Source organism: Corvus kubaryi, unplaced genomic scaffold (genome assembly GCF_017639235.1).
Source record: "Corvus kubaryi isolate FWS band 111438036 unplaced genomic scaffold, C.kubaryi_AGA036_p1.0 37382, whole genome shotgun sequence".
Classification (NCBI taxonomy): domain Eukaryota; kingdom Metazoa; phylum Chordata; class Aves; order Passeriformes; family Corvidae; genus Corvus; species Corvus kubaryi.
This window is the reverse complement of record NW_024581124.1, coordinates 7,961,752-7,984,891: the sequence shown is the minus strand read 5'-3', so window position 1 is coordinate 7,984,891 and position 23,140 is coordinate 7,961,752. Positions and strand designations below refer to the sequence as shown.

The following is a 23,140-nucleotide window of genomic DNA, read 5'->3' as shown; positions in this document are numbered from 1 at the left end:
GCCTTGAGCTCCTCCTCTGGTGCAGTCAGTGTGACTTTATCCTTTCTGGGGTGCATGTTTAAAAGATGAGAAGGAAACATTGTGGTCTCACCACTGATAAAACACAAGGTGCTTGTAAAATTAGCAATGAAGCCCTTTAAATTTCCTTAACAACTTAAAAATTTTTGCTTAGGTATTTCGAGAAATTAGAGCAATCTCATCCAGCCTAAATAAACAATTAGCTACAAACGTCTCCCTTTGTTAATGATTCAGTAAGTAAAACATGGAGCTATTTCTACTGTCCTTAGGGAAACCAAAATACAGCCACTGAATTGTTCTTCCAGTGAATTTTTTTTTTTTTTTGGCATATGATATAAATACTTTGTCAGTGATTTGAACAGGAGAATGTTTAGTTGATGAAACACTCATTATGCTTCAGCCTATATCAGAACGTTCAAATTATGAGAATAAATATTTAGATAAAGGCACTGTAGATCGTTCCTATCTCCTACTTTCCTGAAAGGCCAGATTACCTCACATTTGCAGTTATTTTGCCCTAAAGGTATCCAGAAACTTAGAATGGTTTTTCTTGCAGGTAGACTCTAAGCCAAAAAATTACAGCTCATAACATTAGTGCTTGTTCACTAATTCCCAGGGCTTCTTTCAAGGCATCTTGTCCAACCCCAGGCACTCTCAACTCTGCAAAGTCAGCAGGAGCTGCCAGTTCCCATTCCTGAAGGTTTGATCCAAAGCCCACGAAAGCCCATGGAAATGTCCCAGTGACTTCAGGGAGCTCTGACACTTTCAAAACATTTTCTCATCTAAATTTTTTCAGATCAGATACAGCGAGACAATTTTTTTCCCTCACTTAGGTTGCTTTGCAGGGATTTCACCTAAATTTTCTCCAAGTCACATAAGACTTTTGATTCTTCTTAAATACAGGGCAGAAATCCCATGTGTAAAACCCTCTGATGTAGTGTGTCCCATCCTAGCCAGGAAAAGTCTTGGCAGCACAGAGAAACTAAAAAAAGAAAAAGGATAAAACATATTGCCTTAATTAAATCCATTGACCAGCTTTCCTCTAAAACCACAAACTATTTTAGGCTCCATTTCAGTTTTGGGCACTGGTACAGGGAGTCGTAAGTGTCCCAATGTGAGGTTTAACTTGCTCCCTGATGCTGTGAGTGAATGTGATGTTTCCCAAGACACCAGTGGTTGCACACCAAGGCTGCAGGTCCTGACGCTGCAGCCCATTGCTGGGGCACACAAGAAATCGTCACTGGCCCAAATGCATTTCCAAACACAGCTAATCAGATGAATTAGATGGGTTTAAAATTTGGGAGAGTGCTTCTGGAAAGCCTGATTCTACTTTTAGCTATCCCAGAGTGACTGCAGATGGAACAGACTACACTGAGTTATTTTGTACATGAATTCATATAAATGCATGAAGTATCACAGCAGTCAGAGCTGAATATCAGAGCAGAGCTTTGAGGCTTGGAAGGAAATAAGGGAGAAAACAAAGATAAGCTGCTACAGAAGCCTGACTTCTATGCTTTCCTAATTTTAGTCCTTAATATTGAACCTGTGCCCTTGTTTGAAAAAATCTTGCATGATTTCCTGTCGGTTAAGTAAGAAGCTTAATTTTAAAATAATGAAGGACTTTAATCTTTAGAAGACTAAAAGTGCCATAGCTGAGTGATAATAAGAAAAAATGAGAAGCTTAGCAGGTATGGTCTAATCCAGCTCAGCACTTAAGTAGGTACTTGGTTTCAATGGCTCTGAAGAATCCTACAGTCTCAGGGCCTTTAAGCACTGTGTGTTCAGCTTTCTTTTTCATCACCTTTTCCTGTGAGGGATAATGCCTAAGAAGGGACACACACGAACACTGCGGCAGGTAACGATGCTCACATTAAATCACAGTGAGCTGTAGCTCAACCTCTGTGGTTACTTAAGGAGTTGGGAGTGTTTGCAGAGCCCTGCACGAGATTAGCACCTCTCCAGCACTGTTTCTAAGACTTTTATTGACCAGGTTATCTACAATGTTTCCTGCAGGCTATAAAGCCAGATTGAAAGTATGAAGATACGATAGACTCACTGATCAGTGAAAACAGGTTACGTTTAAAGCTTTGTGTAGATTTTTAGAGGCCTGGACATTTTAAAAAAAAGCACAGAGAAACTTCCACAGATTTCACCACACAAAAACCCCCCACAAATCCTGCTCACTTTTCTATCAGTGGACCTGCCTGAGGAGTAAGAGACTGTTCAACAAAAGGAAATCATCCTAATTCTGCACTGGTACATAAAGATATGAATAAATACTTAGGAACTTAGTAAACTGTGTATGACCAGCAGGTATAGGGGAGATAATATTATTTTATATATTGAGTATTCATAGGCAAGTGCCAGTTGAAGTCAGTGCTGGCAGTGTCAGCCTGGGACCAGGCTCCCATCTGAAGGCACTGCTTCCAAAGCTGATGTCCCCACAGCACAGAGCCCATAGCAACCTGCTCATGAAAATCATTCAGCCCCATAAAAATGCTGTTTATCCGAAACACTTGTAAAAAACTACCTGGAAAATAACTATTTACAGGGAAAACAATAGAGAGGACTTGCCACTGCAGCCCAGTATCTCCCTCCACAGTGGCTCATTCCCTCTCGGCAGCACACCCTCTGCTCCACGCACACAGAATTTCCTTAATTCTGCCATATCTATGGAAACACACCAAGGCAGCAGATGGCTGAAAACAAACAAAGCCTTCTGCCAGGAGTTTTAATGTTTGGTGTCAAGAATTCAGGTGCTTTGTCAAGTAGAGCTTTTTTCCACTGAAGACACCTCCCAGGGCAACTTGGGCTGAGCTTAGTTTGGTTTGCAAGTTAACTGCAAGAATTTTTTTGTGAAGCTGCCTTAAGAGGATGATATAGGGGCTTGTGTGTCATGGTTTGGGGTGTGGGGGAGAGTGATCTTAAAACCTTAAGATGTAGGTAGAAGCCAAAAGACCTACATATAGAAGGAACTATTTCCTTCATCATATCCCTTGACTCAAACCCCAAGGAATGAGCATATTTGGTATGGGAATCTATATAGGGCTGGGAGGTTCTGTGAGTTACTGCCTAGAAAAGTATGTGTGAGTGTTTTTCCCCAGTCACACTCCCTCCACATCATTCTGTTTTAAGGCTCCATGATGTCTGGATTGCTGCGAGGCTGGGGCAGGATAAAAGTGGACTGTGCCTGCCTTGTCTCTAGGGAGTGGGAGTTGAAAGGAGCAATCCCCGTTTTCCTCACAGCATAATCCTTTTTCTTGGCAGAGAGAAACTGTGGACCGAACTAGTCAAAAACTGCTTTTTGAGAGGTATTTTCAGACTTAAATGCTAGTTTATGCAACTGGTGGCTAATCTGTTATTTGAAGAACACACATATGCACACACACCAGATAGTGTTTAGCCTTGTTATTTCCCTATAGGCACTAACACATTTTTCAGCTGGAATATTCAATGCCCAGAGAGGTAATTTGTCAGCTCACTTGCTGCTATTTTGGGCAGAGCTGAGTTTAGACTATTTAACAAATTGCTCTACGTGGATCAACCTTTGGAGCTCACCCTTTCTCTTTCTGAAAGTATTTGTATCCCTACAAGAACATAATTTGAGCTGCACAAATGTTGTGTATCATAAGTTAAAGCCAGACAGTTAAGCTCTTACTTTCTCTGCCAAGCAGCTGCACACGCAAATTGCTGGAGCCTTGCTCAGGTGAGTAAGCATTTCACTGCCTGGTGTGTTTTGGTTAACACCATCCTTGGACAGCAGCCTGGAAAGGTTTGATGTTACTGACTGCATCTCATTTCCTCCTTTGGTGCTGGACAATGGCCAGGAGGCAAGTGCTAACATGAGGAGGAGACATATGAATATTGGATTATTCTAATTGCTCTCCAATCATCAATATCTACATACCTTTGAATACAAACTCACACACAGAAGTTCAAGGTATACCTTCTGTTTGCCAAATAGCTACAGACGTATGCAGTGGTAAAAGCTGGTTATACTCATATATATATATATAGTTATATAGTTATATATATAGTTATATATATATGTACTCCTTCTAGATACATGTATATATTCCTTCCTTTGGCTTGTGAGCAGGATTTGTGGGGGGTTTTTGTGTGGTGAAATCTGTGGAAGTTTCTCTGTGCTTTTTTTTAAAATGTCCAGGCCTCTAAAAATCTACACAAAGCTTTAAACGTAACCTGTTTTCACTGATCAGTGAGTCTATCGTATCTTCATACTTTCAATCTGGCTTTATAGCCTGCAGGAAACATTGTAGATAACCTGGTCAATAAAAGTCTTAGAAACAGTGCTGGAGAGGTGCTAATCTCGTGCAGGGCTCTGCAAACACTCCCAACTCCTTAAGTAACCACAGAGGTTGAGCTACAGCTCACTGTGATTTAATGTGAGCATCGTTACCTGCCGCAGTGTTCGTGTGTCAGCGCCCGGCCGTGACCCTGCACCCTGCCCTGGAAAGCTGCTCTTCATGACGGCTGGCAGAGGTGCTGGGCAGCCACCTGAGCCCAGCAAATTCACCCTAACAGCCCTGCCGTGATCAGCCAGACAGCCTGCCCTACCTGACAGCAAACCAAAACCCAGAGGATGAGAACAGATTCCTGAGCACTGCAGGGACACAGGTGTGGAGCAGCCTGGTGCCTCCCCTGAGCCCCCCCAAAGGGTGACAGCTCACACCACTGTTCCAACACATCCCTGCTGCTGCCTGGTGCTCTGCTGGTGACCATCTGCACTGGGGCACCCACAAAAGCTTCAAACACCAGTGGGATGGAATCAGGCTTTCAGCTTTTACTGGTGTACGTGAAACACAAACCACAGAGTCTGTTCTTTTGGAGGATATTTCTGAGAAATGTCAAAACTCCCAAGACCACTTGGTATCGCACAGTTATTAATGACCCCAGCAGGGCTGTCCCACTATTTCAGGTCCTATCTTTGTCTTTGAATAATGACATTAACAGTGTGATAATTAATATGCATAAACTAATACACACCCATGTATGACACAAAAATTCGGAGCAGGAACCAAGAATTTCTGGAGAACTCAGGACTGCTGTTTCACTGGGCTGGCACAGGGGCTGACCCCAGGCCTTCAGCCAGTTCTGCTGCGTGGCTGACACAGAGACACAACAAGGAACAGCAGCTGCTGTGGTTTTACCTACCAGAATGACAAACATCGCTGGCGCCACGAAAGCCCAAATGGCTCCATTCTCCAGTGAAAGCCAGCAGCTGCAGGGAGAAATCAGAGCGTTTTTGGAGGAAACACACAGTCATCTAATTAGTAATGTTATTAATTTAAAAAAAGCCACAACTTACAAAACAGCTAAAAGAGAGTGCAAAAAGACTGATGAATTTTGAAAGCAAGAGAAGTGATAGCACATCAGGAAAAAGCTCCTTTTCCCTTCACACTCAGGGGATCCAAGGAGGGATCTCATTTGGATTTGTCACAGAGCCAGTGACAGCTCTGCCCCAGCACACCTTCACAGGAGTGCAAAGATGGGAAGAGAAGGAATGTTTTACTTGCAATGAGTTGTTCTCGTATCCTCGGCCACAAGCAGGCATTTCAGTGCTGGAGCACCGTGAAATGTCTTCTTGGAGTGAATTTGTCTCGTTGGAGCCAGAGACAAATTGAAGCCCTCCTTGCCACTCCTGGCTGGTGGTGGGGAAGGGGCTGGCAAACACAGCCTCACAGGCCCTTCTTACAACCCTGAAGAGATGGGCCAGTTTACCACACACAGAATTATTTTAGGGTTAAATCCTATGGTGTTCTTTCAGATAAATTTGTTCTTCTTCTCCTAAATCAGAAAGGAAATTAATTTTCACAGTTTTGGACATCTTCCATTCCAGATTTCAGGTGTGTAACTGCAGTTTTCTTCAAAAGATTGAGTATCTTTAATCAATGATTACTCTCATCTTGGTAGAGATGTTTCCCTGCTGAAGAGGGGGTGAGCAGGGAGCTCACTGAGGAGCTCTTCAGTGAAAAGCAGGAAAAACATCTCAGGAGTTTTTTTGTGCATCATCTTTGTGAAAACCAGACTTGAGGCTTCCATGTTTAAGAATATGTCTACACAAGTCATCCTTTTGCAGGCTCCCTCCCCTGCTCCTTGGGAGGATCTTGCAGCACCACAGCCCTTTTAACATGCCTACGAATTTCCTCCACATCAGATTTTTCACCTTATGGCACCTGCAGTGAGGATCTTTTCATACTCACTTGCCACTTTCCCCATAGCTGTGTAGGGATGACGTTGCAGAAATGACACAAATCAGCAGTGGGCAGCCTGCAGGAACACAGATGCAAAGACAATATTAGGAATAAAAGTATTTCTTCCCGTAAGCCCTGCAAGTTCTGCTAAATTTTGTATGAGCAGGACAGCTCAGAATCATTTTCAAATTAAGTCTAACTTGACATCCTCCTGCAGCTGTTTCATCCAACATATTTTAATCAACTGATGTCAGACAAACAAAATTATTTTTTAATAAAGCACTAGTTTAACTGTTAAACTGAATCAGTGCTAATTTCCTTGGGAGTCACAGTCATCTTTAAGCCTGGTTTTGGTTTATGGACTTTCTGCCTCTTGCTGTTCAAGCAGTGATACCATGTGAAGCAATATTAGCCTTATTTTAACCACTTTCCCCCAGGTAAGTGCATTTTTGTTCAAGAATTCAAAGTTAGATAGGAGAGCAGAGCTTCTCACAGGGGTGCATGAATTGCAGGTGAGAGGACAGGAACGGGAACATTTGGTTATCCAGAGCATCACACCCGGCAGCAAGAGACAGAAGCAAACTCAGACGCCCCTCAGGTGCCCAATCAAGACTGATTTTAACATAAATATGTAATAAATCTACAAGGTTTCTGTGTTTAGAGGAAACTCTGTTTCCAGATGGTTCTGGCAGTGGCAGTGTGCTGTGCCCTGGGAGGTGGAGGAACGTTCATGGGATGACACAGGGATTACACAAAGGCAGTTCTGGTCCTGCTGTCAGGAGCTGCTCTGGCCCCAGCACTGCCAGGTCCTGTTGTGCCACTTCATTCCAGGCCAGGAGCTGCAGAGGAAGCCAGGGGTTCATTGCCAACAGTTCCAACTACAGTAAAACCCATCCCTTCAAGTATTAAATGATTGCCTGGTAATTCCTGTATGATTTAATAAAATGTGAAGGTTTGAGCTTTTATCATCTTACAGAATTTAATAAACAGGTCCCAGACAGAGTATTAGACATGATAGCTTAAAGTTTCAATTTTCTTTTTAATTCTTTTGGTTTTCTCTGCATGAGGGTTTTACAAAATTCTCTGACAGGCAATTTCTGCTTAGTTTTACCTCTATCATCCTGACAAATTCTGTAAAGTTTTCTGGTACTGGCAGAAGTATAATGTTTGGAAGAAGTATTTTCATTCTTTAATAACTGCAACTAGAAGCACATTTATAAATATTTATATATTGATATGAATATGTATTTATTAATATGGGATATACTCAGTAGTTAAGAAGCATTATAATTTGAAAGCTTCTGTGTCTTCTATACATGAAAAAAAACCAAAAAGAAACCCCAAAAATCCAGGCTGTAGAGACTCTGAGGCAGACAATTCAAAGCAATTTTAGGACATACATCCTAAAAGGCTAAATACGTCATTTATTGAGGAAGATGAAGCATTAGACACAAATGAAAGTGTATTTCCTTCCAGTGATGAAAAGTTCTACTTTGCTTGATGGGGATAAGTATATTCTCCCATTTATTTTGAGGAAGTTCATTTTCTATGATTTTCTTCTGCTCTGTTACATCAGATCTGGACAGAAGTCAGGGACTACATCAACTAACAGCAAATAATGACATTTATGTCTTTTGACAGCTCAGAACAAAGTCTTCACTCTGTGACAGTTTCTAAAGGAAAGGAAACTGGCTGGAATAGGAAAACATCCACTATCACAAACTCTACCACCAGCGCCCTACAAATGGTGGGACGAAAAATCTTTACTACAACAACCTCTGCCTGATATGCTGAATCACCAAGGCAAAGAAGAAGTAGTTTTGGGGGGTTTTTACCCAATCAATCAGGTGCCTGGTTTATTTTTTGTGCCTTCTAAATCACTACCATTTCACAACCAATAAACCTTGCACAAAATGCCACATGGACGTGACAATCCTGAACCTGTCACACAGACACAGCAAGGGCAAAGCAGAAAATCCTCCAGCTGCAGCTTGTCCCCCCAGTCTGGTGGATCCCATGTTCACCAGAGGATCTGACAACAGCCCTCAGACACAACTGCTAAGAAGAGTTTTAAATGAATGAGGAAAGATGCACGAAATAAAAAGGACATAATTTTAAAAAAAGAACAAGTAAGCAGCTCTTGAAATAGATAAATATTTCACAGCATTACTATCACCCAGATCTGCATGGTGCCAAACAGGTATCAAATATTCCAATTCTGGCTGCAGCAGGTCTGTATTATTGATTTAATTGCTTTTCCTGTATCTCCAAATGAACTTGGAGGGGAGGAAAGATAATGCATATTTTAACATATTTTGAAATTATCTGTAATTGCATAGATATTCCTCTTCTATGTTTTCACATCTATTCTTTGACTCAGTGTACGAGGTTCCCTCTTCTTCCAAATGTGGAGCACCACTGCTGCTCTTCCAGGGCTGGGAGAGCAAGTGACTTTCATCTGCTGCAAGAGTCTGCAACAAAATACTGAGTTCTGGCTCTCCAAACATGGACACAGATTATGCTTTCAATAGTGCATGTAGAAAGCCTTGAATCGCTGTCTGTGACATTCCCATGTCACAGAACCACTTCTTCGTTCCTAATAATAATATTGGGGTTCTGTGCACACTTTTTACCTAAGGATTTCAAGGCACAAAGCACCAACTAATGAAGCCTTGTGATACTTCTGTGCTACTGTGCCCACTTTTATGCATGACTTTGCAGAAAGCAGATGGAATAAGCCAGTGTTGTGAGTTAGAACTAAAAAAAGAACATACCAGTGTAGGGAGACCTCCCTCCACAGTCCTGCTATTGATTTGGTAATTAAGGTTCTGATCTGGCCTAGAGAGGTTGTGGCATTCCCTACAGTGGAATTAGGCTCAAGGACTACACATTTTGAAGTCTGATTGCAGTCAGAAAAATTATGCATTTTCTTTACCCAGCAGATGTGCTCTCAGTAAGGCAAACTGTGATCATGAGATGACAATTTCAAATATGCTTCTGAATATAATGTCCTATAGTGAGGAGCTTAAAGTAAGCAGCTACTAAATGCTTACCCCATCCAATTCCATAATAGTATAAGTGCTTGCTTTCTTCTGACCCAAATACTTTGATCACCATGCTGTAAAGATGAAATCCTTCCACCAGCATCCATGCAAAAGCACTCAGGAAGAAAAAATGAAGGAGAATGGCCAGTATCTTGCAAGGCAGCTAAATTAAGAATAAAAATTAATACATTAGTCCTTTGTGGTACAGTCACATTGGTTTTCTTTTTTTTTTTAATCTATAGACATTTACATGCTAAATGCTAAATCACTGAAGTAAAACTGTCTTAAAAGAAAGCACTAGACAATTTCATTTTTCTACTGCATTTTCAGATAACTTCAGAGTAACAAATCCTCTTACCTTTAAAAAAAATCAAAAAAACCCCTAACAACATTGCCAAATGTAGTGTGGAAATCCAAATGTTTTATTTATTTATAGCAGTAGGAGCAATACTCCCACTAAAGTCTGCAAAATATTTAGGAAATCAAAACTGAAGTGTCTGCATCTGGTTCCAGAGCCTGTAGTAAATACAGGAGTTGAAGAAGTGGGGTACAAGTGTTGTCCTGCACCCTGCTCCCTGGTTTTCCTTGCATTGCTCCTCTCAGTGATCTTTACATTTTTCTCTAAGCCTCCCACCAGCCTGGCTTACCAAAACAGGAAAACCAAATCCTTTCTTCCTCCCCATGCCTCAGGTGCTCACACCACTCCCTGTCCTCACTTTTTGCTTCCCGAGGTCTCCCCAGAGTGGCTGCGCCCATCACTCGGTGACTGAGCAGACGTGGCTGCGCTGATCCCACCAGGAGAAAACCCCGTTGGGTTTGTTTCAGAGAGGCACAGCTCAAACACGCTCTGGGAACGTCCCAGCCCTGACTCAGTTCACGTCTTGGGGCAGGCTGATGGTGACAGACCTTCTGCCCTGTGGCTGTAACACCCCTTCTGTGGCACCTACAGAATTGTCGAGGGGTTGCTTGCATCCAGTCCATGGAAATGGGAAGACTTTTGCCTTCCTCAGCTGGACAAGCCCCAGAAAGGCTCCTGGCAGGTGGAGTCTGTGTTGGGGAGGCACCACCAGTAGGAACCAATTTGCTGCCTCAGATGTTAATCGTCAATTCCCTTTGTTGCATGAGCTAAGCTGTGCTGTGCTGGCATTTTATTCTTTATGTGGATGATTTGAGATTTTGTACTCTAATGAAAATTAAAATGTTGGGACTTGATAGTATAACGAAAATGGAGGCTTTCCTGCCCAGTCTCACTTGTACTAGTGCGAGGACATTCCAATGCAAATCCAGTGGGACTACGTGTATTCAAAAGCAATAAATTTGGGGTTAATTCATGTGAGTGAGGTCTGTATGTAGTTTAGTATTTCACAAAATTCAGTGACATGTTATTGAACCAGATTAGTTTATTGACAAAAGCTGTAAAAGCCTTTCCGGTTAATTTTATCATAAGGTTATAAAATCCATTTTAATGCCTTTTGATTTCTACCAGAAGATTACTCCACAAAAATATAAATGCAACATAAAGCTGACTTACAGGCTATTTCTGTCAAATGGATAATTTCCAACTTTTGAGTAGCCAAACAATATGAGTCACAAAACAGCAGAAAAATAACACACCGTGAAGTAGCAGGAGGCTGGTCTGGATATAATTTTATGTAATACCTACTTGCAGATTTGTACATAAAATCCATAGCAAAGTTGCTGCTCATTCTGATTTTTTCTTTTTTTGGACTTAATTATTGCTTAGGAGTTACTCTTAAATGGCAAAATTGCCTTCTATAAAAGCACTGAAAAGCTGAGCCTTTGCATACTAACCCCAAGCATCTCTCGTGCTGCACCATGTGAAACACTGTACTTCTAGCAGAACACTGGTAAAAAGGCAGATCTTGTTACTGTTACTCTTAGAGCTGACAACTCGAGAGTCTGTGAAAATAGAAAAAGTAGCCCAGCCAGCAGCAAGGTCTGTCATATTATTGTTGTTGAGAAAGTAAAGCAGACTCTCAGAAAGGCCTCTCAGAAAATATCAGTAATTTTTTTTTACTGAGGACAGTCTTAAAACAGATAGGTAAATTTATACATATATCACAAACAAAAGCAGCTCTTTTCACCTCTCCATCTGGAAGTTTCCAGCAATGCTGAGTTCAATACCCTGATCCAGAACTGCAGATAGTACAGACATTAAATTTTCTGGTTGTGCTGGAAAAAACCCAGTGCTGGCTGACATCTTTTACTTCAATTTTCATCTTCCTATGTCTAAATAATATTTCAGTTTTCCCCACAAACACACTCAGGTGTTTGGAAGGCTTCAGTAGGCTAAAGAAGAATTGCTTTAGTACGAATTGTAAATCATTAAGTTATGCATCTGAAAATACCAGGGAATGCTATATACCATATCTGCAGTCAGAACCGAAATACCCCTGGAGTCAGAGGTGGGAAAATGATGGGGAGGTTCAAAGCAGCCACACAAGGAAGAGATGCCAGCCCAGCGCCTGGTTTTGAGGCCGTTCCCTGTGGCACAATTCCTGCATTGCCTCGAGTAAGGGGTACCACGAAGGGTCCTGTAAGGGCACCAACAAACGGCTCAGCACTGACACAGCCAGCCCTGGCACAGGCAGAGGATCACAAATTCACACCTTCTCGTGTAAATACTGCCTCCCTCTTTTTGTAAACGACCGTTTAGCAGTTCAATTACAGCTGCAATTAAAGGTATTTAAGCTGCTGTCAAAGCCAGCGGGAGCAGAGCAGGAGTAGGTGAGGACAGCAGACTAATAAAAGGATGAATCACAACCCCCTCGGATTCCAAGAGGACAAAGCATAAAAATAAGAGCACAGCAGACAGTATTTACATCACGTTTGTCAACTTTAAGATCTTCGCAGTGTTAGCCCATACAATTACAGCTGTTATAGAGGAGGTAGGGCTAAAAAATCCATGGGTTCTGTGAAGCATTTCATTTTGCAAAGCCTGAGGTGTAAAACAGGTCTTGCTTTCTTATGCTACTCCCGATTTCACCGAAGTAGGTTTGGAACAGGCTTAAGAGAAACTATGCAGCTATTAAACTGCAGCTTCAGTCTGTGTGAGCGTTTCACAAGCTTGACTAAACAAGCAGGTGCTCTGTGTGTGAACAAGGCGCATCATAAATGTAGGTGCCGCTGGGACTGGTCCCCGGAGAACACGGGCTCTGCCTGCATCCAACCCAAACCTGGAAACACAACTCGTATTTCACAGTAGTTTAAAAGATTGAAGGTGATGCTGGCCTTCATAAGGTGTAAAGAGGCTGAAGTGACACCATCTGAAGTGACTCAGCTGAATTGTCTGAAAATTTGGAATGGATGAAAAAGAAAAACCTGTGAGAACACTACACGCTGTTAGACGCTGAGTGAGCCTTTTATTGCCCTCAAGCCTATGCCCTTTCATCAGGGTTTTAGCGCTATACTTAAAGAGGATTATTTTCATGCCTGGTTTCTACTGTCTTCAGCTTCATCTTTTTCTGCTCTCCAATGTCTCCGTTTCATTTTCCTTCTAAACCATTCCCTACCATTTTCTCCCTTGCACATTGCGTGACTCATTCAGGACCCATCTGAATGTTAAACAGCAAAAGAGTATGAAGTTAGTTTTCCAAAGTGCTTTTAGATCTGCAGGTAACAACTGCTTGTGCAAACCAGACAGTACAGTTATTTATAAACTCAACAGAAATTCAAGGGATCCCATTTGAGCTGAATATAAATTTAGGTAACCATTGTACTGGCAGAATGAAGAATGTGCAAACCTCATATTTACTTGTACTGAGAATAAACAAAAACACCACCCCAACCCCCCCAATAATAGAAACCACCGGCTGCTTCTGAAAAGTATTTTGGAATAGCAGCCGGTCACCAAAGTAGCCAAGTTGTTACCAGCAAAACACAGAGCACCCTGGAAGTTTATTGTAAAATCAGGTTTTGTTTCTGCTCTTCAGGTGGGACTTTCCATCAAAGACATTACATTACTTTAAATTGCATTTTTTAAACACAGCACTGGAAAGAAATTGGTTTTACTGGTATGTGATACTGTTAACTTGGCCTTTTGTCTTAATCTAACCCAGCTGCTTTAGATGCCAGTTTTAATGGTTTAGGTCCTGGTACTCAGCATAAGGAGTTCCCCTGTGTAGTAGGATGGCATTTTTTGGCTAAGGCATGTTAAAAATAGATCTCACATGGAAGACACTTTCCTGCACGTGGCATTCATTCCACAGAGTTGCCTCCCAAAACAAACAAAATCATCCTTTCTAGGACTTACAGTTCCAGGGCTGAACTGGAAGCTGGTGAGCAGCAAGATCTGGGCCAGCAGCACAGCAAAGGACAGGTTGGCGTGGATGTGGTAGCGCTGGTTGCGGATGGTGCTGACAGACCTGGCAGGAGACAGGAACACGTGAATGAAGCAGTGTTCCAAGAGGCACGAACATATCTATGATTTATCAGCAAGCATTTAAATTGGCTTTTGGTTTTGGTGGGGTTACCATGGTGTCTTTTGAACTCTCCTTCCACCAGGATGGGGTGGCACCTGATGAAAGGCAGCAGAAAGATCGATTTGCACATGAGCAAGCTGATGACTAGTGACAGAATATTAACACAGGGAATTGGTTCCAGTTTTGACTTACACCAATATAACTTCTGAGCACAGGAGCTATATCTCCATACACAGATGGGCCATGCCTATCTTGACAGGGACCTGACCTTGGTTGCAACACCATTTGAACATATCTCTCTTGGCTTTTCAAAAACCACCTGGAAATCTGACAAGAACAGGCTTTCCTGGAAGTCTTCTCAACTCGTGTTTCTGTTCTCAGCCAGAAATAGGAAACAGAAAACAAAAACATTGATTTGAACATCTCAGGCCTTTTGTCTAATTCTGTTCTCTTTAAAAAACAAACAGCCCTGGTGGTAACAGGTTTCCTATTCCAATCCGCACTGCCTGCTGCACTGCTCCACACGAAGAGGATGAAGAGGGAGATGACCAGAAGTATCAAGATCCCAAAAAGTAACTCAAGGATGTACTGCCTGGTGCCAATGGCTCTCTAATGAGGAGTTCCCTGTATCACAAACTGGAATGGTGTTGCCCAGGAGGGGAGCAGGGCTCACTGCCCTCCCGGGAAGGGGCTGCCCCTGCCAGGACATGGAGTAGCAAAGAACTTGCCAGATTCTTCTCCACTTATGTCACAGTCATCTAACACCACATTGCAAAATTTCACTTCAGCTGCTTAATGAGACCCTGCTCTCCAGTGAAAAGATAATAAAATTATTTTTAATTGGCAGTTGGAAGGATGCTGTCTGTAGGTGGGGTGCTTAACCCTGTGACAGTCAGCTGGCTCCAAGCTCTCTTCCAAGTCTTCCGTTTCTCTCCAGTTTCCCGAGGAGTTTTCAGCCCTGCTGCAGCAACACCTCTTCTTTTTTGCTCCTTTTTCCTTTCTAAACACTCCAAGATCCAATTTTGCACTCAGACTAAAATGGAGCAGATCATTCCCCTTAGCCTAAACATGCCAACAGCACGGTGCCAGATAGGCAGATGTTGGACTTATTTAGAGTGGATTTTGCCACACATTATTGCTCTTAATCCAAGTATGACCAACACAGACCTTGGAACTTGGAAATAATACGGGGTCTGGAAAAAAACAAGCATTGCAATCAGTTTACTGAGATGTAGCAAGTCCTTTTCCCTAGAAACTGGCCTCTTAAAAGGGTGTCCAAAATACATGCTCAGGCACAGAAAACAAAAACTGAACTCTTAAGTGGGAACAATATGGTTTAGTGTGTGAAAGGAGGCAAGAATCCCACTCCTTTCTGTATTCCTGAAGTGCTGCACAACCTTGGACAAGTTGCTTCACCCTTAGCCAGGTTTTCTATTTTTTATTTAGACACAAACCTTTATGAAAGCTTTTTTTTCAGAAATGTTTGTATCAAACCCAGCTGGGCCTCAAACTTATTTGTCACTGCTGGAACATAAACAGGAATAAAGGCCCTGAGTGCCCTGGGGCAGAAACCTCCCCAGCACAGAGAGCCCTCACAGGGGCTGCCCTATACTGGGCAGGAGATCCAGAGGTTTTTAACCACAATTCACAAGAGTGAATTTCACACTGCTTACAGTGTCCTTCATCCCACTAAAGCAACACTTTGGAAGACCAGCCTAATGGAGAACAACAAGATACTTGAATATAAACGTGGGTTGTATGAGGTAATTGTGTACAAGTTGTGTGAAACTAAAGTCAGGCAGCTAACGCTGACTGAGATTTCCTTACTGGGCATTCCTTTATAAACACTGTGCCTGACAGACAGGACAGTGGAAAGGCAGAAAGTGCTCTCTGCATACTCCAAGCAGTCCAAAGATGCAGGGGGGGACAGAGGGGGTGATCCTGCAGTCCCTGTTCGCATTGTACTGGTTTGAGCTCCAGACCAAGACCTCCTACAAGCCTTTTTGCAAGATGCCTCAACTACAGCAAAGCACAGACAGTTAAAAAAAAAAAAAATTAAATCTCTCATGGGATGGAAATACCTTGCTATGTAAAGATCATCCCATTTCAGAAAATGAAGGTAATTTAGAAATAACCAGCCAAGTGTTACAAATACATGTGCAGAATCTAATTAAGGAAGGTTGTAGAATTAATAGTCTTTGTTTTATCCTGAGCACCTGAAGGGATCCTACCTTGGAATTCACTGCTTGCCTTTCGGCGTGATGGCTGCTCAGCAGATATTAAGTTAAAATTACTCACGACAATACCGCGAATGTGACCAGCGTGATCGCCAGGCAGAAGATGGACAGGGCGCAGCCAATGTAAGTGATGGAGGAGAGGGCCACCTGGTGTTCTCTTGTTAGCTGTGCAGGAAGGAAAAAACCGAGAAAAGAGCTATTCATTGATGTCTCCCACGGCAGAACCAGGCTCGGCCCCCGGCACCCCGTGCGCTCCTCCAGCCGATGCTCCCGGCCAGGGCAATGCGGAGCCAGCTCCAGACTCGGTCACGCAGCCGGGGCACCCGCGTGCCCGTGGCATTTAGGGTCGTCTCCGGTGTCCCAGCCCGGCATTGCCGCAGGACGAGCCGGTTCCAGAACGAGCCCGGCCCGGAGCGGTGCCGGGCTGCAGACGCGGCGCGGCCGGGGCGGCTGGCGGGGCCCGGGGGGCTCTCCGGGGGCACTCACAGCCCTGTGCGAACACCGGAGCGCTCACAGCCCTGAGCGAGCACCCTCACAGCCCTGTGCGAACACCGGAGCGCTCACAGCCCTGAGCGAGCACCCTCACAGCCCTGTGCGAACACCGGAGCGCTCACAGCCCTGAGCGAGCACCCTCACAGCCCTGTGTGAACACCGGAGCGCTCACATCCCTGTGCGAACACCCTCACATCCCTGTGCGAACACCCTCACATCCCTGTGTGAACACCCTCACAGCCCTGTGCGAACACCCTCACATCCCTGTGTGAGCACCCTCACAGCCCTGTGCGAACACCCTCACAGCCCTGTGCGAACACCGGAGCGCTCACATCCCTGTGCGAACACCCTCACATCCCTGTGTGAACACCCTCACAGCCCTGTGCGAACACCCTCACATCCCTGTGTGAACAACCTCACAGCCCTGTGCGAACACCCTCACATCCCTGTGCGAACACCGGAGCGCTCACAGCCCTGTGCGAACACCCTCACAGCCCTGTGCGAACACCCTCACAGCCCTGTGCGAACACCCTCACATCCCTGTGCTAACACCCTCACAGCCCTGTGTGAACACCCTCACAGCCCTGGGTGAACACCCTCACAGCCCTGGGTGAACACCCTCACATCCCTGTGCGAACACCGGAGCGCTCACAGCCTTGTGCGAACACCCTCACAGCCCTGTGTGAACACCCTCACAGCCCTGTGCGAACACCCTCACAGCCCTGGGTGAACACCCTCACATCCCTGTGCGAACACCCTCACAGCCCTGAGCGAACACCGGAGCGCTCACAGCCCTGAGCGAACACCCTCACAGCCCTGGGCGAACACCGGAGCGCTCACAGCCCTGGGCGAACACCCTCACAGCCCTGTGCGAACACCCTCACATCCCTGTGTGAACACCCTCACAGCCCTGGGCGAACACCGGAGCGCTCACAGCCTTGTGCGAACACCCTCACATCCCTGAGCAAACACCCTCACAGCCCTGAGGACTGACAAACCCGGACGAGCCATAAATCACAGGCCGTTCATAGCCCGCTTGTATTGTTTAATGTATCGTGTTTTCCGTGCTTGCTGAAGGAGCTGGGCTGGCACCTACAGAATGGAAAACCCCAGAAAAGACCCAGCGTGAGCAGTAGGAGGGCAAATCTTGTCTTAGCCCCTGTGTCTATCTACAGGCGTCTTTTGTAGTGGTAATTCAATTTTTATGAACGTTTAAACTGTAACTCCACAGTGCTCTCCACCAAGATCTGTGTTAAACCTGGACAGAACCAATGCAAGAGGGACAGCGTGGTTTGGCCATTCATCTTAAATTAATCGGAGTCTGTTTTAATTTTCCATGCAAGTTCTCATAAAAGAACGACAAAAAAGCCACACCCAGCAAAGGGAGCCAGGCAGCATTAACATATAATAAGTAGAACAGAGCTAGGCAGGAAAAAGTTTTCTCATCCTAGAAGAATTTTCAAACATTTTTCCTGACTTGCTTTTGGATAGATTTGACATTTTCATAAACTGAACATAATCTGGGGGGGAAAAAAATTAGTCAATCAAAAAGTTTTAATTTTGATGCTTGAAATACTGTTTTATTTCAATCTCTATTCACTATTAATTAAATTCCAAGCTGAAAACTCATTCAAAATATTTATTTATTATAAAAAAATACTAAAAGGAACAATATCTTTTCCAAATTTTTTTACAGCAACTTTATCTAATAAAAACGAATCCTTTCTCATATGTTTGGGATTTTCTATTATTTTACACACACACAATAAAATTTCCCACCCAAATAAAGTATTTCATTAGAGATTATCAAACTGAAGCAGTTCCACCAATAAACTCCCCACTAAAATTCCTTTTGAAGGAGAGAAATAATGTGCCCTGTGGTTATGAGAAAACATAAATATAGGCAAAAAGATGTGGTGTGTGTGTAGATTTTTATCGTAATTATCTGCCAACTGTACCAGCTCACGTATGGGGAGTTTTACAGCAGAACTTGTGACTTGTTCAGCAGTCCGAGAGCCATTAAGGGATGCAGCAGCACTGAAAGACAACTGTTGCTATGGTGTTACAGTTCCTAGGAAATATGATGCAGCTCTTGAGTATTTTTTCTTTTTCAGTCAAAGACACATTTCTTTTCCCTGACTGGACAGCATCAATTACAGAAACAAAAGAGTTCTGTGTACTGGAACAGCTTAAAAGCTCCAGATAATTCCTACAAAAGAGATCCTATCATCCCTCATCCCCCAAAGAAGCCAAGCACAGGCATTCTTCACAGGATATTCCTGAAATAGGAATAATCTGTGCGGTAAATGGAACAGTTTAGAAGTGATTTCCTCATCAGGTACATTCATGTCCCAAATGCCTGAACCTTATTTCCTGATTTCTCCAACAGACATCCTTTTCTCTGGCTACAGGTGACTCACAGTTCTACAGGAGGAGGGGAGCAGAGGAAGCTTTTCAGATTTAAAGTCTCTCTAAAATCAGTATTTCGAAGCAGTTCAAGGCTTTCTTTCACTCCTTTCACTCCCAGAGTCCTTCAGCCAGAAAATGTTCCCTAGAGAGTTTCCCTGCTCAGTGAAAATTTAGATTTACAGTGGTCTATCAAGGGGTTTGCCTTGGCAGAGCTCTCAAAGGGGTGGTGGTGTCTTACTGTCACATACAAATACAGGAAATAGCAAGGACCAAACCAGGGGAAATGGGCAAAAATCACAGAATCACAGAATGGCCTGGGTGGGAAGGGACCTTAATCACTCAGTGCCAGCCCGGCCGTGGCAGGGACACCTCCCACTGTCCCAGGCTGCTCCAAGCCCCAGTGTCCAGCCTGGCCTTGGACACTGCCAGGGATCCAGGGGCAGCCACAGCTGCTCTGGGCACCCTGTGCCAGGGCCTGCCCACCCTCCCAGGGAGCAATTCCTTCCCAGTGTCTCATCTAAAGCTCCCCTCTTTCAGCTTGAAGCCGTTCCCCCTTGTCCTGTCACTACAAGCTCTTGTAAACAGTTTCTCTCCACCTTGTAGGCTCCCTTCAGGCACTGGAAGGCCACAATTAGGTGACCCTGAAGTCTTCTCTTTTCCAGGCTGAACAAATCCAGTTCTTTCCTTGTGGGAAAGGTGCTCCATCCCTCTAAAAATCAAACTCCTTGTTTTTTTTCCCATAGTAATCCAAAAGAAGATGGTGATCACACAAATACTTTTTTTCTCTCTAATTTCTTTGATGTCGTGCTTCTAGGAAAGTCTCTCTCTGGGTTTTAATTCAGTCTTTCTCCACAAACCCCTGCAGGGCAAGACGTGAGTCAAGCTCTCACAAGTGGAGCCTCTATTACTTAAAAATGAAAAAGGGAAAAAAATTTCTTAACAACAAAATGTGGAAGATTCACTGAAACCTGAAATAACCTACACAGGTCCCTGCATCTGTGAGATGGAAATTGCTCTTGCTCTGGTGAACACAACCAAAATCTGATGATGCTTTAAGAATGATGCTCCTAAATCAATACTCACATCAGTGTGGTAACAGCTATTTCAAAAGCAGCACCACTGCAGTTCACCTTCTCATCTTGCCTTGAGTGAGGGGCAAAGTCTGTGGGCAGCTCTGAACCGTCTTAAAATTGTAATTAAGGACTCAGTGGAGCCTGCAGTAGCTGTTCTCAAAGGGAGCAGTTGGGCTGGAGGGTGCAGGAGAGGGTGAAACCAGCTCCTTCCTATGGGTGATGGGAATTGCAGGAGAAAGAACACAGCACGAAAAGAAGGCTTGGAATGATTCCCAGGGTGTGCAGCCGCACGTTAGGGCTATGGAGAAGGAGAGAAAAGAACCTATACTTAAACCTCTCGCACCCCATCTGTCACAGTACATCTGGGTGCGGTGTGTTCTCATTTTGAGGGATAACAAGGAGCAATTTGTTGGAAGCACCTGGGTTGTCAAAGCACTGGGCCTCACTAATTAAGAAACAATTTCAATAAATTCCAATGCTCTGATAAGGGCTGGTTTCACCTTACCTCAGCTTGTCTTTTTGAAAGTTTACAGACTTCCTGCATGATGTGGAATATAAAATAGTAATTTGGGATGTTCATGTAGTCAGCACAAAAGCTCTAATCAAGCTGTAATGCTATTATTAAAGAAAATAGCATTAAAAAGTACCGAATGAAACATTGAGCAATCTGTGAAATAGTCCCATGAGCCTGATTCTCACACTTGTCCCAATCCACATTAAATTATTCTTTTCTTCTAAAATGTTTTGCTTCCTTGGATTTACATGGTCATTCTTTTACCCTGCAGCAAGCTGAAAAGCCAGGAAACGAGCTCATGCAGCCATGAGCGTGAGCAATCACCAACACGGAGAGACAGATGTTTCTCAGTTTCAGCTTTGACAAAGTAAAATCAAAAATTCCTGCCTCATATAAAACCCCCACGTTTTAGCTTAGGCTGTAACACCCTTCATCTTGAGCGCTGCTAAAAGCCTGGACAAAGAACGGGTGGTTTCAGTAGTCCCACCCCTCTGTGGCACTACAGCCCGTCGTCCTGCCCTGGTTCTCCCTCATAAAAGAAGTTACTACATTGCTCTACACTTTTATTTTGGAAGCTCACAGGCAAGCAGATGGCCTGAGAAATGATCCTGGAAAGAGACCAGTTCAGACTCCAAATATGTATTTTTCATTTATAATGTTGTTCATAGGAAAAAAAAAAAAAAAAAAAAAAAAGAAACATGAAAGAGTGATATCTAACCTCTCTGTTTAAAAATAACTGCACGGAGGATGAAAGTATATTATTATAATGGGATGGCACTTTTCATCTCTGGAGTAGCTGGGAAAGGTCAGTTCAGGCTGAAAGACTTATTCAATAGGCTCTACAAGAAAAATTGTTTGTATGTAGAAGAGAAAACCTCCTTATTATTGGGAAGTTAATGAGTGACCACATGCAGGAGCACAGCAGCCACTGGGCAGCTCAGAGCACCTGCCTGGGCCACACAGGGCTCTCTGTTCAGTGCTCCCTTCTCCCATGGGACATTTGCCCTCCTGCCCCTTTTTGAAATTATTCTCCTCTCAGGCTGTTGACTGCACCTTTTTTGCTGGGCAAAGAGTGCACTTTTGGCTTTCTCCAAAGGAAGGGACTTTTTGGGAAAGTTCTAACCTAGAATTTTCTTCTTCACATACCATGAAACATCCCTTTATTTCTGCCTTTAGAGGTCACACAAGAGACACAGGGCTGAGAGCAAATACTTAAACCAAGGTTTGTCATAGCTGATCCTGAAAGGGTTTGTCCCTAAACCAAATTACAACTTCACCATTTAGACACCAAAAGCAGTAATTTCTCTGTCTAAAATACTTTTGAAATCTCCTTTCTGAAAAACAATTCATCTGCCAGAGAAAGGCAACATCTTGAACCAAAAAAGATTTTACAGCCTTAAAAAATGAGTCCTGCAGTCTGAGGGTGATATCAGACCTCTCACTTGTATTTCAGTCTTACTCACTGGTAGAACCTGGAATATGATATTATTCATGTGCTTATATAGAGGATACAATTCATGAAACCAAAGTTATTTGTTCTCTGCTGGAAATGCCACGACAATTGCATTTTGCCCTAAGTCCAAACATAAGAGTGAGATAGATTTCAGTGTCCCCTTTGGTCAGCTTTCCATCTCAGAGAAACCTTCCCACCATGGAGTTCCTGCAGTGACAGATGGTTTTCCCCCTGTTTATTGATCTGACAGATCTGCCCAGGGCTGCCCAGCACTGAAATCCACCTCAAATTGCCCTCTGCAAAGGCTGAACATCCTCTTTGAGACACTTCTTGGGGAGAGGGAGGGGTGAGCAATTAAGGCTCAGCCAAATCTATCGAAGCTGCACCTTTAAAACGTAATCTGAATCCAATTAAGAAAAGGATGAATAATTAACTTTGGCAGCCTGAGTGTCCCAGAGACGTTAAAACGCTGGCCTTGGCTGATGAAGCTAGTGTCCAGAAAGGCTGCTGAAATTCAATTTCAGTCCAGAGAGGCCTTTATTTATATATAAATTATAATAACAATACAAATCTCTGTTTTCCTTCAGCTTGCCAAGCACTTTGTTAGGTACATAACATTCCTCTTTTTTTTTTAATTAACCTCTGTGATGAGTTCAGGAGGCTCAATCTACTCCCTGAGACCATAGGAATGATTTTGGTGGGGCCATGCTTAAGTGGCACTGTACAATCACCACTCACAGAAAAGTCTAATTTGATGCACCAACTCCTTTTCTCAAGCCACAATGTATCAGATACTGTGAATTTAAAGAAAAAAGGGTCTCTTAGAGTCACGCTTCACAATGCAATCATCTTTATCAGCCATTTCCAGCAGAACTGGTTTGAATTCCCATTCTCTATTAACTTCACAGCTCCTAGCAATCTGCAATAAAGTGCTGCAGGGGGGGCTTTTCAGGATTAAAGGCACATTTTCCTCCAGCCAGCCCAGCCTGGTGTTGCTTATTTAAAACTTTTCACCATGACACGAAAAATACAGAATTTTCCAAATATGTCTGCCAAGACATTAATTAGTACTTTTAAATGCCCAAATAATTTTTCAAAGTAGTTCTGGGCAACACGTCATCAAACAGTAGGGATTCTGCTCATTACAAATCTCACACAGCAAGTTCTTAGTTCAAATGAAGCTTGAAGGAAGCATGGCAGGGAGGAAGGACTCAAGTTGTGAAGTGGGATCAGATTATAATAA

General features: G+C 43.5%; 1 protein-coding gene and 1 long non-coding RNA gene across 4 annotated transcripts in view; one reads left to right on the top strand and one right to left on the bottom strand.

Moving 5' to 3' along the window:
* Positions 1-23,140, bottom strand: part of ADGRD1 (adhesion G protein-coupled receptor D1) — a 137,189-nt gene that overhangs the window by 30,192 nt on the left and 83,857 nt on the right. For 2 of the 3 annotated variants that reach the window (XM_042034847.1, XM_042034848.1), the window contains 5 exons: positions 16,018-16,121; positions 13,551-13,662; positions 9,287-9,440; positions 6,243-6,309; positions 5,194-5,260 (listed from right to left, as the gene is read on the bottom strand). In XM_042034847.1, coding sequence (XP_041890781.1) covers positions 5,194-5,260; positions 6,243-6,309; positions 9,287-9,440; positions 13,551-13,662; positions 16,018-16,121 — 504 coding nt within the window. The remainder of the gene's footprint in view (positions 1-5,193; positions 5,261-6,242; positions 6,310-9,286; positions 9,441-13,550; positions 13,663-16,017; positions 16,122-23,140) is intronic. The other variant, XM_042034849.1, reaches the window with a different exon arrangement.
* LOC121667793 overlaps positions 1-23,140 on the top strand; it is a 211,476-nt gene that overhangs the window by 181,500 nt on the left and 6,836 nt on the right. The window lies entirely within an intron of this gene.